Source organism: Myotis lucifugus, unplaced genomic scaffold (assembly GCF_000147115.1).
Source record: "Myotis lucifugus unplaced genomic scaffold, Myoluc2.0 scaffold_207, whole genome shotgun sequence".
Lineage (NCBI taxonomy): Eukaryota > Metazoa > Chordata > Mammalia > Chiroptera > Vespertilionidae > Myotis > Myotis lucifugus.
The window spans coordinates 941,062-957,071 of NW_005871255.1; the positions used below are offsets into that span (position 1 = coordinate 941,062).

A 16,010-nucleotide genomic window follows, 5' to 3' on the forward strand; every position below is an offset into this window, starting at 1 on the left:
ATAGAGACCCTTGTGAAGAGAGAAAGTCTCTGGGATTTGGGGGTGGTGTGAGTGTGGAATTGCCCAAGTGAGGTTTCCTTCCACAGCTGGCCAGCTGTGGTCAGTCACTGTCATCTCTCATGAGAGCAGCTGAGTAGAAATCAAGGTTGTCTTTGTAACCATGACACTCTAAAATAATTTCAAGTGTTTATTCCAGCAGACAATGGTGTCCCTCCAGAATTTAGAACTCTGGTTATAAAAAGATGTATTTATTCCCCAAAGATTTTCAATTCTTCTTCTGTGCTCAGAGGCTGAAAAACCTGAGACCCATCTTAACTGTAGATGTGGAGATTTCGTCTTCATAGGAAAACGTGGTAAAATTTTAGGGAGGCTGACAAGTAGCCCCTCACCCAATTCCCTCCCCAGAGTTCCAGAACCAATCAAAAATAAGGCACAGAAGTCAGACACTTGGAGTCCAAAATATCAGATTATTACTGATAAAAGCTAGATATGGCGCATGACTTTGGATCTGTGGCCTTGGATCTCTGCCCTGAAATTAAAGTCACCCATCCTGGGCATAGCTGCATATCTGCAGGCGCCCCCACCAGGGCAGAATTAACCCCAGTTGGCTTATTGTCTGCAGAGAATAGACGTTCAGAAAGAACCAACCTGAGCTTTCTCAATGTCTTCTTTCAAATCCTCCAGTAAGATGTCACTCTTCCTTCTGGTGGACAAGAGATGAAAGGAGGGAAACTGGAGTGTCTTCCCACACTTTTTCCCTCCCAGGGAGTAGAGTAGAAATCCCCTCCTCTCTAAGGAAGCAGGAGACGTGGCCAGTGAGTGTCCCCAGCCCACAGTCATGGTTGTCGGCCAGATCCTTTTCATTCTGGTACATGGACGTGCTCAGGTTGGGTTCCCTCCTGTCCTTTCCGGCAGTGGTCTGGCTTAGCCAGGAGGGTTCACAAAACAAATGGGTCAGAGGAGGGGAGGGAAAGGGATGCTGAGCTGGGAGAAGGTGAGTCCCTTTTCTCTGGGCACCATTTGCACCTATGTAGGGACCCTTATGGGGCCTGCAGGGGACCCCCTTTGCAGTCCCTGGACAGTGTTACAGCCCATTGCCTAGGGCCAAGTCTCGGGCTGTGTGGGTGAGCATTAATCATGCGTATGGTCATTGGGTCCAGTGGCCTACACGGTGCCATGACCTTGCCCTCCCTCTGCAGCCTCTGCCTTTCTCCCACCAAGGATTCCAGCCTCCTGCTATCCACTTGGGGCTCAGGCCCTGGGTGCTGAGCTATAGCAGGAGGAACCAGGCCCCTGGGGAAGGAGAAAGTGGGAGGGTGGGTGAGTGGGTGAGAAGGAGGCTGAATGGAGCTGTGTTCTCAGAAGCCATTGGGAAGCAAGGAGGAGCATTCACATGTACTTTCAGAATCATACAGCTTCAAATATTATAAAAGGAGGGGAGATTGTCACTTTGTACATATATGGTATTTCTGGATTATTTTTGTATTAACTCTGTGATCCTATATAATAAAGAGGTAATATGCAAGTTGACCATCACTCCAACACACAAGATGGTCACCCCCATGTGGACACAAGATGACCACCACAAGATGGCCAGCAGGGGAGGGAAGTTGTGGGTGATCAGGCCAACAGGGGAGGGCAGTTGGGAGGGACCAGGCCTGAAAGGGAGAGCAGTTGGGGAGGACCAGCCTTGCAGGGAAGGGCAGTTGGGGGGGAACCAGGCTGGCAGGGGAGGGCAGTTAGGGGCAATTGGGCTGGCAGGAGAGCAGTTAGGCATCAATTAGGCTGGCAGGAGAGTGGTTAGGGGGTGATCAGACTGGCAGACAGAAGCAGTTAGGGGAAATCAGGCAGGCAGGCAGGCAGGCAAGCGGTTGGGAGCCAGCAGTTCTGGATTGTGAGAGGGATCCCAGATTGGAGAGGGTGCAGGCTGGGCTGAAGGACACCCCCCCTTGCCCCCATGCACGAATTTCATGTACCGGGCCTCTAGTTACATTATAATTGTGGGCCATTTAAGTACACAATGATTATCACAAAAATCACAGGGCGATTACAGGTTTATTTCATTCCAGTAACCTAAAGTGCTCCCAAGAGAGCCAAGAACCAGAAGTTACATGGCAATTATTCTGAGTTACTTTTTGCTTAGAGAGATACTGTGAAGTAATACAGGCTGTTTCTTTATTTTAACGCCTTTTATCTATGTGCCTCATTGGAACATAGAATCTGCCTTTGTCACTTGCAATTTCCCTCTTGCAGTTTGTGCTTCCTGGTACTTGCCTTCTGATTTCTGTCACACACCAAGGCTATTACTCTACTTTAAACAACCAGCTGGTTTAAGTGAGTCTTAAAACGTGTAATTGCAGCATTTTGAAGACATTTCTACTGACTCTGAAGCTAAAGCAAACTTTCAAATTTGAGGAGGAAACAATGCAAGCCTCTGGTTATTCCTTCCTATAATTTGAGTACACAGTGCCCACTTGGATGGGCAGAGGCATGCCAACGGTTTATTCAGTTCTTAATAATGCAAATCGTAATCCTCCAAAGGGACAGTTGCACTCCTGCTCCCCTGAGGCCCACCGTGTTCGTTACACATGCGTGGAAATTTGTAGTCTAACCTAAAACAAGTTCTCTTATGAGTGGACTTCGTGAGGTTTCCTTGAAGGAACTGTCCACCCACGTTTCACAGCTCTGCACAGAGCAGAGACCACACAGGTGCCAATTGTCCTGTGGTCTCAGCTTCTGGAACCAGGGGAAACAATGCAAAAGTCTCTAATTTCCTTCCTTTATGCTTTCAGGATTGATCGGAAAAAGGACAAAACAGAGAGGAAAATCTTGGATAGTCAAGAGCGGGCCTTCTGGGATGTCCACAGGCCAGTGGTGAGGAAGCTCTGTTCAGTTCTCTAAGTTTCCTTATTTTCTTCCTTCGCTTGAAAGAAATGACCATCTTTCGCCACCAGATGTCTCCTTCTTAAGAACACTGCTGAGCTTTGTGGAATGGTTTTGCCACTCATTCACATAATCTCAGTAGATTTTTCTGGAATGTATGCCAGTTCTACCTTTTATAAATTATCTGTTCATGAAAATATGGAATCAGAAATGGAGAGCTGTGGGAACTCCACCTGGGACCTTTGGCCCCAGGAAATTTACAGCCCCAAAATAAGCAACTTCCTTATTTACTGTGGTTCAACTGAATCTTAGAATATTCTATTTTAAATGCAGCCAGGTCCTGTTATTCACGGTTATGTTTCATAAGGTGGCCACAAACACTGAGTCAGCGAACCCTGAACCATTGCTGACCCACTGCATCGAACCACTGCATCAACCGATCAATGCCTAACCTTGTTTATTGCGCACTTCTGTTTAAAGACACCTTACTATATATTGTTGATTCACCAACATGGAACTCACGGCCAACAACACTGTGTCTCATGCCAGAATGAGGCTCATCTAACACATTTTCTCTGTAGGTACATCATGGCCTCTTGCACTCAGAAACACTAGACAGCACTTCGGCACTATGCTTGGGGGCCATTTTAAACAATAAAATCCAACAATAACAAAACAAACAAAAAAAACCACAGAAATGTGAAAATAGTGACACTAACTAGACCTAGAAAAGGACACGTATTTACAACTAGAGGCCCGATGCACGAAATTCATGCAAGGGGCTCGGCCCTCATAGCCCCCTGCAGCCCCTCGCAGCCCCGGTCGGCCCTCGCAGCCCTGGCTTCATCCAGAAGGTCATCCAGATGGTCGTTTTACTATTTGGTCTAATTAGCATATTAGCTCTTTATTATATAGGATATGAAAAGTTTAAACAAGAAGACTGAATGTCACCTTATTCGACCTCAGCTGGGAGCATGCACATTGGACAACCCAAACTTTTTGTTGCTCTGTAAATGTCTCTGAATGGCCGTGGGTGCACTACAAGTGTTGATTTAGGGGTGATAAATAAGTTTTAGCAGGTAGGCAAACTCACAAATACAAAATCCAGGATGCTTGTATTTCTGATCTCATCTTATTAAAACAAATCTTGCATTTTTCTCATGAAATGGAACGAAAATGAATAAACTCTCTCAGCCTTCCTAAAAACTGGTGAAGAGCAAAACTAAAGAAATAATTCCGAATCCCGATACGTATTGGAGTGTGTTTAGTCGGTTAGATATGTGCAATAACAAGGGCTCTGACTGAAGCGACCTTGTCACTTTGAGGAATAAGTTTGCTCTTATAAACTGTACACTCTACCGTCTACATATCATCCTGAGATAATATAAGCTTTTATGTCTCATATGAAAACTCTATGGAGGAACACGTTTATGTCTTTGTAAAAAATTGCAAATGGCAAAGTGGAGATAATCCTGTGTGATGTGTGTAGGGAAAGAGAAAGATGGGCTCTGATGGTGTCACTTGGGCTACATTGGAAGGTGATTTTCACTCGGTCATGTATGTGATGTGTTTTGTGTGTTTGTTTTTCCTTTTCAGCCAGGCTGTGTGAACACCACAGAAATGGATATCAGAAAATGTCGACGTTTGAAGAACCCACAAAAGGTTAAAAAGGTTCGAGAGTGTAGCTGAATTAAAAATTCTTGATGTGAATGGCCCTTTCATTTCTGCTACTGTTCAAACAATAATTTGCTATTTGTTAATTCTACCCCATTTCGTCCCTTGAAACCATTTCATTCATTTATTCGACAAATATTTGTGGAATGGCTGATGTGTGCTTAGCACTCTCCTTTGCTGCTGAAATAAGTCTTCACAAAGCCCACAGCCAGTGGGGACGAAACAAGCCAACACACACCAGAGCCAGGAGGGAGGCATTGGGGAAGTACAGGATGGCTCAGGAGTGCCAGGAGCGGGCGCCAGACTAGGGCTTCCCAAGGGCTTCCCATGCCAGATCAAGTGTGCTGAGGTCTCAAGGGTAAACAGCAGTTGACTATGGGGAGGAGGCGGGGAGGAAAGGAAACTAAAGGAACAAGAAGTATGGAAACCCCACTGATGAAAGTGAGTTTAGTACTTTGAAAGTCTTTTAGTATAGATAGCAAGGTCATCCAAACTCAGATCACCATCTTGCCCAATTGTGAATGAGCCAATGGTCACTTGTGTTCACTCTACCGAAGGGGCAGTGGCCATGGTGTACCCAAGCGTGCCATACTCAGTCAGCCCCACAGTCGATGCATCCCACCCTCACAGCAGCACCAGGGACCATATTGTGGGAGAAAGTGTCTGGCCTCCATTCTATTAATTTCAAAAGGTTAGAGATGTGTCCCCCGAAGAATCAATCCTCTCATTTTCTCATATCTATATGACATGGCATATATATCAACTTCTGGAATCTACTTACATCTTTCAGTCTTCACTGAGATAGTGATGCCCACTGTAATATGTTTTATAGTGTTCATCTTAAAATGGCCTCATTTAATCTTAAAGGGCCCCCCTAATTACAATAGAATTTTATTCCAGAATTTCCCGGAGCCCACATCTACCCTATTTGAGCCCTTCTTGATTTCAGCTGTGCATTGTATACCCTTTGGGGTTTTGTTTCTTTCCCAATGCAAAGATTGCTTTTAACCTGTTTCTAACACAAGGAATAGCTTAAGCAGCAGCCATAGTTGTGGGATGTGGAGAAACTGAGCCTAGAAAACTACTTAGCTCAAAAGCATAAAAATCTGAAACTCTGCTCTCCCAAGTTTGTACTAGATGGGCGTGTCACCTACAGGCCATCAGAAAATCTAGAGGGGGTCTCTGTGCATAATCTCCAGCAATTGTTCTTGAACGATCTCCTGCCTCAGAATCACCTGAGGCATTTGATAAAAGTACAGATTCACAAGCCCCATCTACAAAGATGCTGACTCAGTAGGTCCATGTGCATCCTTACCAAGTACCCCCAGACGATTCTTTGCAGCTGGTCTAAGGACCATGTTTGGAGAAACACTGATATGCAAGGAGACCATTTCAGCTCAATAAAAGGAAGGGCTTTCTCGCAGTGGTAACACACAGATGGGGCAGGGCTGCCTCGGAGACAGAGTTCCCATCACCGGAGAAATTCAAGCAGAGGCTGATCATCCACTGCTGGGGGTCACAGAGGGGACTGGGAGCAGCGGGTGAGTGGTTGAGCTAGCTCACCCCCGAGGCCCCCGTTAGCTCCGAGGGTGCATGATTCTGTCTTCTTGCTTCCTCTCTAGTCGGTGTACGGCGTGACAGAAGAGTCCCAGTCCCAGAGCCCTGTGCACATACCCAGTCAGCCAGTCCGGAAAACGACAAAAGAGGATATCCGGAAACAGGTGAATGAACGACCTCCTGCCCTCCCGCAGGAGATGTGGCCAGTTCAGAAACCTTTCAGTGTTCACCTCTGAGAACTGAGTGAGCTCTGAGCTCCTGGAAACCACAGTGGAGACCAGCTGTGGGTGGTTTGAACCTTTGAGTGCTGTGTGCGAACAACCTGTGGAATCTTGAGAGGGGAAATTCTCTACCAAGTTCCTCCAGCAGTTTGAAAGAAAGACATAAATGAGTTCTCCCGATACTGAAGGAGACTTTCATAGTCCGGTCTCCCATAGGAGCTGGCGCGGGGAGGGAGTCATGTTACAAGGTCCTTAAAATTGCAATGTGCTTCCAGAGTAAGCCGGTCCGGGACCACTGACCTGCTGTGATACAAAAGGAAAGTTCATGAAAACAGCAAGCTCCCCTCCCAAAACCTTTTCGGCATTATTTGGTCCCATGTTCTCTTACTTCATGACGGGGAGTTACCTGTTCAACCCAAGTCAGGAGACAGTGGCTAATTACATTACTCCTTTCTGGGGTTCACTGGTGATGAAGTAGCTTCAGAGTCCACTCCTCACATTATGCTTTATTGGCCTCCAGGGTGGGGGAACCCCAAGGAGTAAACTGTTAGGTATCTGCCTTTGACAAGTTTGTTATTGGGTGGGGAAGCGGAAACATGTATGTGAAATAGCTATTTGATGATTCTAGTCAAGTACGCGAAGCACCTGGAGGTGATGTAGGTGTAAAAGTGAGCAGGTGAGTTCCTGGAGATTAGTCAGGCCAGGTATCACGTGTGTGTGTTACCTGTCCACGCTGCTGCTCAGCTTTGTAAAGCATGTGCTGTCTTTAAGTTTGCAATCAGTTTTGGGAATCCAGACCTAAACTATAGATAGCACAGTACTGGAGAACATATGATGTGGGCTAGTCGCAAATCCCAATGGCAGTAGGAAGTTTCTAAAAGGCAAATGGTTGCTGGAGGGTTGAAGTCTATCCAGAGCAGGTGTTAGGATCTTGGGAGAAATACAGGATTTGGGTTCCCAGGGTGAAAGCAGTGGGGGGTGGGGGGGGGATTCTAGTTTGGTCTTCACACCTCCGTTCTATCTTTCCCCAGATAACGTTTTTGAACGCACAGATCGACAGACATTGTTTAAAAATGTCCAAAGTGGCTGAAAGGTAGGTGCTCCTTCGTAAAATTACTCTTTTCTTCTAATGTAACGAAGGAGAAATGTTACAGGGTTATGGCTAATAGGTGTGTGCCATGCCAAGAGGCAGACCGTAGGCATCCCTTAAGCGATGGGTGAGAAACCACAGGCCCAGGTGAGGACAGCAGAGACAGCAGCCTCCCCTGAGTGATGTCAAGAAACGTTCTGTGGCTAAAGCTTTCCGGGGGGGCCCACGGGACCTTGTCAATCAAGGTCAATGTCCTTAAGAGCTGCATAATGCACCTTTGCCTTCAGTCCCTTGATTAATTTAAATGGAATGGCTCCCTTTTCAGCTATAAAACGCACAGATTCACTTTATAGGGGAAAGAGATTGTGTGCTAGCGGAGCAAACAGGAGGGGACTGGACCACGGGGAGGCGTTCCGCCGCCACACACCATCAGCCACTGAACTGCATCGAATCGACTGTAAAGAACAAACTGGCACCTCCAGCCTGGCTTTGCAGCGGCGTTTGTGCTACAGCCTGCCCCAGGAGCTGGTTCCACTCCGTTAACTCGCGGGAGACTCAATTTTGTCAACTAAATGGTCTGTTTTTGAACTCTCAGTGAAGAGGGGAGACCACCTGGGGAATCTGTATGGAATAAATCTGATCAGGCAGCTGGCAAACTGAACATTTTTTTTGTCTATGGGCTAAGGTTAAAGCAACGACCAATATCTGAAGCATCAAGGGTGAATGCTGGATCCTGGTATTTGCTGGATATCAGAGTAAATTGGGTCTTTAAGCCCAGCTCACACGGGGGCCTGGGTGTGTGGTCAACCTGTAAGCCTCTCTCCACTGGTCCCTTCCTTCTAGATAAATAAATTGAGACTAAGAACACCTTACTCCCAAACCCAACACCTGAATGAGTGCTCGGCCTTCACGTGGCCAGGGACGGCCCTGGACCTGGGTTCATGTCACTGATGGCATCTTGGATTCCTCCCAGGTTTCTCAACAGTGTCACTATTGATGGTCTGAGCTGAGGATTCTTCATTGTAGGGGGCTGCTGTGTGCATTATAGGATACTAGAGGCCATGGTACATGAAAATTCGTGCACTTGGGGGGCGGGGGAGGGCCTGCATCCTCTCTCAGTCCAGGAGCCCTCGAGGAATGTCCGACTGACGGTTTAGGCCTACTCCCCGTGGAGAGCAGGCCTAAGCCACAATTGGACATCTTTAGTGCTGCCTCGGAGGCAGGAGAGGCTCCCGCGACCGCCACTGCGCTCCACAGCCGTCAGCCCAGCTTGTGGCTGAGCCGCAATCACCCTGTGGGAACATACTGACCACCAGGGGGCAGTTCCAGCTTTGCCCCTCCCATCACCCCACCGGTGATCTCCCTCTGCGGGAGGTGACCGGCAGGGCCGATGGGGTGAGGGTGGGGGGGCCAGCAGGCTGGTGAGCACCGGCCCTGCCCCCCCATCGCCCCTCTGCCACCAGTCACCACTGCCCCCCGATCGCTGTTCCCTCCCTCTGTCCACTGGCACCCACCTTGTTTGGCCTGGTGCCACCCGCTCGCCAGCCCCGCCCCCCACTGACCAGGTCGTTCCACTGTTTGGTCGATTTGCATATTAGGCTTTTATTATATAGGATTTAGCAGCATCCCTGACCCTTGTCCACTAAATGCCAAACCCCACCTCACAGATGTGACAACCAAGGATGTCTGCAGACATTGCCAAAGGTCCCCTGGGAGAGCAAAATCAACCCCGCTAAGAATCTCTGATGCAAATGCTTCGGAAAGAGGCCACACAATTGTGTGGGAGTGGCTGTGTCCGCTGCCTCTATAGCCTGTGGAGCCACCGCACTCCACTATCATAACCTGGCTCTCAAATTGCCTTTTAAATCTTGCTATGATTGCGAGTACTGGTGAGTGAGCAACACAGCTGGGATGGCCTCGATTCCTTGGTGTGAGGACTGGAGCTTCTTTGTCTGTGAACAAGGACAGGAATGGCTGTACTGGTATGCTGGGAGGGTCGGTGCCCGCAACGCCTGGCCTTCACAGGGCACTTCACAGTCTGCAACCCCAGGAGAGTGTGTGGGGGAGCACCTTTCCTGGGGGTCAGTTGCTTGGGCCCAGGAGTTCTGAGCATGATGATCCAGGTGAGGGCGAGGGGTGACGAATGGAGATCCCCAAACCCTAGCTCTGGGGATTCGGATTCAGTGGTTCCAGGTAGATGTAAGGAACCTGCATTTTGAATAATGTGCAAGTGGACTGACCCGGTCTCTGAGGATTCGGTGAAGCCCTTGTCCACCACTCGGACTGGCCTGAGAGCTCACCACAGCAGGGACACTCAGCTCTGTCCTATCCTGTGGGTGAGGAAAGAGCCTGAACCTTCCGCCTGGGGGAGGCGCATGCCCAGCTGGTGTGCTGATGAGGGAAGAGAGACAGCGGGGCGGGTGGGGGAGGGGAGCCTGGCAGGGCCCACTGTTTGTTTGTTTGCAGGCTGCTGGGGAGGGGCCCACCTGGTGCCCTCTCATTTTGCCTGAGAGGCCGCTCACCTTGAAGAGATTATTCCAACCAGCCACTCCTCCCTCCACAGTTGGGAGCTCTCCTGTGTTTCCGCCCAGCAGAGACTGGATTTTATTCCCAGCAGCAATCACTGGCAACTTTTCAATGTGACACAAGGGTTTTTCATTAGAGCCACCAGGAAACTCCCAGATAGCGAGGAGGAGGGAGAGGAGCGGGTGTTAGCAGGAGATAAAGCCGCCTGGAGCCTTGGTCTGTCGGGGGCTGTGCAGAGGTGGGGGCAGGGGGAGGTGCTGGCAGCTGGCCTTGGGTGCGCCTGCTGGCTCACAGGAGGTGAAAGCTGAGCTCTCTCAGGTGGGCGCCCGCATCCCCACCAGATCTGCTCTCCTGGGCCTGCTCCCCACGAGCCTTGCTAATTGGCCAGAAGCCACCAGGCAAAGGCCCGCATCCCCCTGAGAACAGGTGCCCCCGTTTTTCACTTAGTTCCCTGATGTTGGGAGAGGTGGCAGGGTGGTGATTGTGAAAGTCCAGTTCCAAAAAGGCCAAAGTCAGGGCTGGGTCAGAGGGTGCAGCCAGGCCTAGCAAGGAAGGGAATAAGGGAAACTCTGCAAACCGAAGGGCAGAACAGAACAATCGAGGGGGTGGAGGTCGAGCCAGCCACTGGGTCTGGATCCTGCCTCTTTAAGGGGAGAGAGCAGTAGCACTTAATGTATAAGGTTAATGAGTTAATCCATGGCATGAGTTAGATCCAGTCCTTGGCACTTAGCACACATACAGGGAATGTGAATGATTATTGTTATTTTCCAGTGTGTGCTAAACAGTGCTTTGGAAAGGAGCCAACTCAAGTTCATGAGATGGAATGAACTGGGTGTGTGGTGTTCAGAGGAACCAACAGGGCAGGCCAAGGAGTGAGTCTGGCCCTGCAGGTGGCTGTTTTGTGCTGATGGAGTTCCTCCCTCCCTTTTTCTTCTCCGTCTCCTAAACACAGAGCCCTGTGTACTGCCTAAGGCTGTCCCTGCCGTCCACAGGTTTGTCCCCCTTGGCTGCCTCCTAAGGGCCCTGCATGAAGAGGCTGGCTCTTCTGCACAGATTTCTCAGGCCATCGCAGTTTCAGCTATTGTCCCATTGTCCCCATGAGTGGGTAAATGTGCCTGAAATGCCATCATCATGGCAACCAAACTAGATGTCCTAGGCCGCCTTTTACACCTGGAAACAGTCTGGGATGTTACCTAATTTGTGCTTCAGAAAGTACGGTCCCCACACACACAAATGAATTCTCTGGATAAATGGTGCTTAACACCTTCACCTTCTTATTTTAACTGTTTTAAATGAGACTGTCTTCAATATAGTTCATGCCCTTGCCTTCTTAAAAAAGAACACACATTTCAGTTACTTTTTCCGGTTGACTCAGGGTCCATGTTCTTATATGTACTTTGAAAGCCCGTCAGTGGTCAGGGTCTCATAAAGTGCCACAAGCTGCTTCCCTTTTCCTAAACGGGCCCTGGCCATGATATGCTTTGAGTCTCTGTTTCTGCTTTTTAGTTATTGGTTTGTTTTCTTGTTCCTGTCAACATACTACTTGTCTCCAGTACTCCTTCCTCCTCCCTTACCAACTCCCATTTCCAATCCATAACAGACCAAGTGTATCAGTTAGCTATTGTTGTGTAACAAACTACCTCAAAAAACATAGTGGCTTCAAACAACAGGCAATTTACTGCTGCTCATGTGTCTATGTGCTAGCTGTCTCTGCTGGCACCAGTGATCTCCCCCTGGTGTATGTATGTTGGGTGGACAGCTCGGTGATCTTGACTGAGCTCTCTCACATGTTTGGTTTCTGTTGGTTAAGAATGACCTTAACAAAATAAACTGTTGAGCAAAATAGATCCAGAGGCATAAAAGCATGGAACAGATTGTTGAATTTCAAAGGGAAGGCAGGGGTGGGTAGATGGGTGGGAAGAGACCAACCGAAGAACTTGTATGCATATATGCATAACCCAGAGATATAGATAATAGGGTGGTGGAGGCCTGGGGCAGAGAACAAGAGCGGGCGGGCTATGAGGGGTCAATAGGAGAAAAAAAGGGAACATATGTAGTACTTTCAATAATAAAGATCTTTTAAATAGATGACAACAACAAAAATGACTTCAGCTGGGACAACCGGGGTCTCCTCACATGGTCTTATCCTCCAGCAGGCCAACCTGACCTTGTTCATATGCAGATAGCAGGATTCCAAGAGAGAGAGCAGAAGCATCCAGCCTCTTGAGAATGTGCTGCATTCTATTGGCTAAAACAAGTCACAAGCCCAGACCAGATTCAGGGGTTAGGGAACCAGATTTCATTTTTTTCATGTTGATCTACAACACTAAGGAAATCAAATAACTAAGTTCCTTAGCCTTGATCCTAAAGCAAGAATCTTCTCTGAGAGGTGCTCTTCCGAAGCCTTGAGGCAGAGTTTATTTCATTGTAGAAAGAGGCCCTTCTGGTCACTTATCTCGCTCATATTCTCTCAACAATTTAAGTTGCCAAGTACTAGTAAATGAGATCTTACTCTTCTTCAGAGTCCTCAAGGGGCCCCTTTTGTATTCACCTAAGCCTTATAGCACTCAGCAAACCAACTTTGGGAATGCAGAAATCCACATTTTAGTTCCAAATATTCTGGAAAGTCTCTCTGTTTTGCTGGATGTCCCCAGAGACTTCTCCCCACCTCTCAGGGCACCACGCAGGTCACTGCAGGAGTCACACCACGCTGCCACACACGGACAGATCAAGCTGTGTCCTTGTAGATCCACTCCTGGGCTTGGCTCATTCTTGCCCTACCCTGGAGCCATTTGTGCATCGCAGCGGACGGCCGAATTGATTTTTTATCATCACCTTGCCCATCTCCAGATCGCTACTGTTCCCTGAAATTGGATGCTGGTTCCTCCTCTGCCTCCTGACCCGCTGTAATCGCAAAGTGTAATTAATAAAATGAGATACGATAGCAAGGGGCTGCATGCCCTAAGGGTCTATTAAAAACCTGCTAGAGTGATACCAACCCGTGAACTTAATGTCTAATGATAGTTTCCGGGGAGGAAAAAAAATGAGCCAAAGAGGTCCTTACAACTTTGCTTTTATGTGATTCCAGACACCGGGGGGTCCTTTCTTCTCTTTGCTTCCAGCCCATCTTAGGTGTCAGAAAAGAAAAGATGAGAGGTGACATTACAGCCAGGTGGTTGTATTCAGATCATGACCTACCAGGACTACCATGCCTGGCCTGGCATATGCTCTCCTTTCCCAGGGGCTAAATTCACCTTCACATCCCTCCACTCCACTCATTCTGAGATTCCCTATTGATTATATTTTCTCGGAGTGACCTGCAATTAAGGAGTTCTTGCTTTATAGTCTCTCCCCTCCCCCACCTCCTGCACCGTGAAAAACACATTAGATTAATGAATTGATGCTTTCTTCTTCCCTCTCTGCGATGCTGCTCTGCTTTTCACTTCCCTTTCTACTCCGACCCTCTTCCTGTCCGGTTTCTGTTTGTGCATCATCATTCAGAAACTGCACATAGCGAAGGGGGTGCTAACATACACTCCTGTTCACCCCTCCCCACATGCGGTTCCCAGGATTCTAGTGAGTGTTTCAGTACATTTTCATTATGTTTCTAAAATAGGAATGATGGCCCTAGTCTGTTTGGCTCAGTGGATAGATGTTTGGCTCAGTGGATAGAAGCATCGGCCTGCGGACTGAAGGGTCCCGGATTTGATTCAGGTCAAGGGCACATGCCCCGGTTGTGGGCTCAATCCCCACTGGGGGGCATGCAGGAGGCAGCCAACCAATGATTCTCTCATCATTGATGTTTCTATCTCTCTCTCTCCCTCCCTCTCCTTCTTCTCTAAAATCAATAAAAAATATATTTTTTTTTAAATAGGAATGATGGTCACTCTTCCATGATGCTTTACACCCATGCCTCCTTTTCCCTTGACCAATCACTGCAAGCCATGCCTCACTGAATTGCCCAGAGGAAACGTAGCACTCAAGTTGGCAGGGCTTAGGAAAAGTTTTTTTTTCCCCTACGTGGATCAATAAGCATAAAAATATCCATACCTTTTGGCACAAGTAATTCTAGTGGTGAATGTCAATTCTCAATAACCCAGAAGATGGAAAACCCAATGTGAACAAGGGTGTGCTACTACAGCACTATGTATACTAAAGAAATTAAAAGTCTGTGTCTACTGGAAAGGAAATTATTACATAAATCATAATAAATTCACACAAGACAATATTGTGGACATATGTTTCTCTTCTCTCCTCCCCAAAAGCAACATATCAATGAATGAATAAAAATGGCATGAACTCAAAGTCAACAAATCATTGAATTAATGATTTCAGCAAATTTGTTGAAGATTGAAAATCTAAGCAATTGGGGAGCATTAATAACCTCAGGACTCTTCCTCTGTTTGTAATGTTTTACTTCTTTAATTGGGTGGTGAGTTCAAAGGTGACATTTTTACCGTTTTATACCTTTCTTACCTTTACTTTTATGTCTTTCTGTACGCCTGAAATATTTCTAAATTTAATTTTTAAAATGTATGGAGACCAAGTGATGACCATTATAACCTATGTGTTAGGGGTGTGAGTTTTATAACAAAGTGAGCCAGTTTGCCCAACAGAATGTGGCCTTGGCTCTTAAAGGCACAGGGACAATGGAAAGCAAGAATGAGGCGGGGGGCTGACCCCATCAGGATGGGTAAAGCCTGTCCTGGGGCCTTTGGATTGCTAGATCCCTGCCCCACTAGGAGACCATCTTTCCCCAATAACTACCACCGTAGGGGATAGGCAGTTTATTCTTTGGAGAAACTGAGCCACATCAGCTCAAAAGTCACATCACATTATAGAGGGCCAGCTGAAAACAGGAGAATTAATAAAAGATCTACATACTGGGCTATGAGACTCTCAAACCCTCCCCTGTCCTGCTCTCAGCCCTCCAGGAGCCAGGTGTATATGCCCACAATCAAGAGACAACCTGTGGGCCAAATCGATTCCACTCCCTGGTTCTGCAAATACAGTTTCATTGGAAAAGAGTCACATGCATTCATTCAAGAATTATTGTCCAGCCGGAGTGGCTCAATTCATTGAGCATCGTCCTGTGCCCCTAAAGCTTACCGGTTTGATTCCCAGGCAGGGCACATGCCCAGGAGGCAGCAGATCAACGTTTTAGTCACATCAATTTCTCTCTCTCTCTCTCTCTCTCTCTCTCTCTCTCTCTCTCTCTCTCTCCCTCTCCCTCTTCCTCTCTCTCCCTTTCTCTCTCTCTCAAAAAAAAAGGCTACAAAAAGAGCTGAGTAGTTGTTGCAGCAGACACCATCTGCTCCACAAAGCCTAAAATATTTATTATCAGGGTCTTCCAGAAAAAGTTTGCCTCCCCCGTTCTAGAGAAAAATGGATGTCCCCAGAAGACAGATGCCAGATCCCTCGTTGGAGCTCTAGCGAAAAGACTGGCAAGCTGCCCAGTGACCCAAGCGTGAAGCCCATCCGTCGGCAGATTCTGTCCACATACACACTGAGCCTCCAAGCAGGTTTCAGTACCTCCCGCTTAAGGACAAATGGATGTCCAGAGGTTTGCCAGATGCTCAAGAAAAAATCCAGTGTGAAGGAGTGTAATCAAAACAAACAAAAAAAGGGACCTGGAGGAACCAAAAACTATTCAAGAAACTGAAAATAAAAATATAGAATTCATATCCTCAGACATACGAGAAGATATTCCATCCATAAAACAAGAACTAGATACTATGATAAACAAGAGTGAACTCTGGAAACTTAAGAAAATGGTAGCTCAAATTAAAATAAAGAAAGGAAAAAATTGCAAGAACTGTCAAACAAAAAGACAAAAAAAATGGAAAATGGGAGGGAAAATTAGATTATCAATCAATTCAAGATGTCTGATATTTAACTAAAAAGAATTATACATCCCAGGCGGTGTGAGTGTCAACCCAAGAATTGAACCAAGAGGTCGCTGGTTCAGTTCCCTGGTCAGGGTACATGCCTGGGTCGTGTATTCAGTCCCCAGTAGGGGATGTGCAGGAGGCAGCCGATTGATAATATTCCTCTCATCA

General features: G+C 47.4%; 1 protein-coding gene across 1 annotated transcript in view; it reads left to right on the top strand.

The window, feature by feature from the left end:
* The window catches only part of RGS6 (regulator of G protein signaling 6), a 463,491-nt gene that overhangs the window by 403,466 nt on the left and 44,015 nt on the right, over positions 1-16,010 (top strand). Inside the window, exons 9-12 of the mRNA XM_006097588.3 lie at positions 2,793-2,874; positions 4,480-4,554; positions 6,180-6,278; positions 7,367-7,428. Coding sequence (XP_006097650.1) covers positions 2,793-2,874; positions 4,480-4,554; positions 6,180-6,278; positions 7,367-7,428 — 318 coding nt within the window. The remainder of the gene's footprint in view (positions 1-2,792; positions 2,875-4,479; positions 4,555-6,179; positions 6,279-7,366; positions 7,429-16,010) is intronic.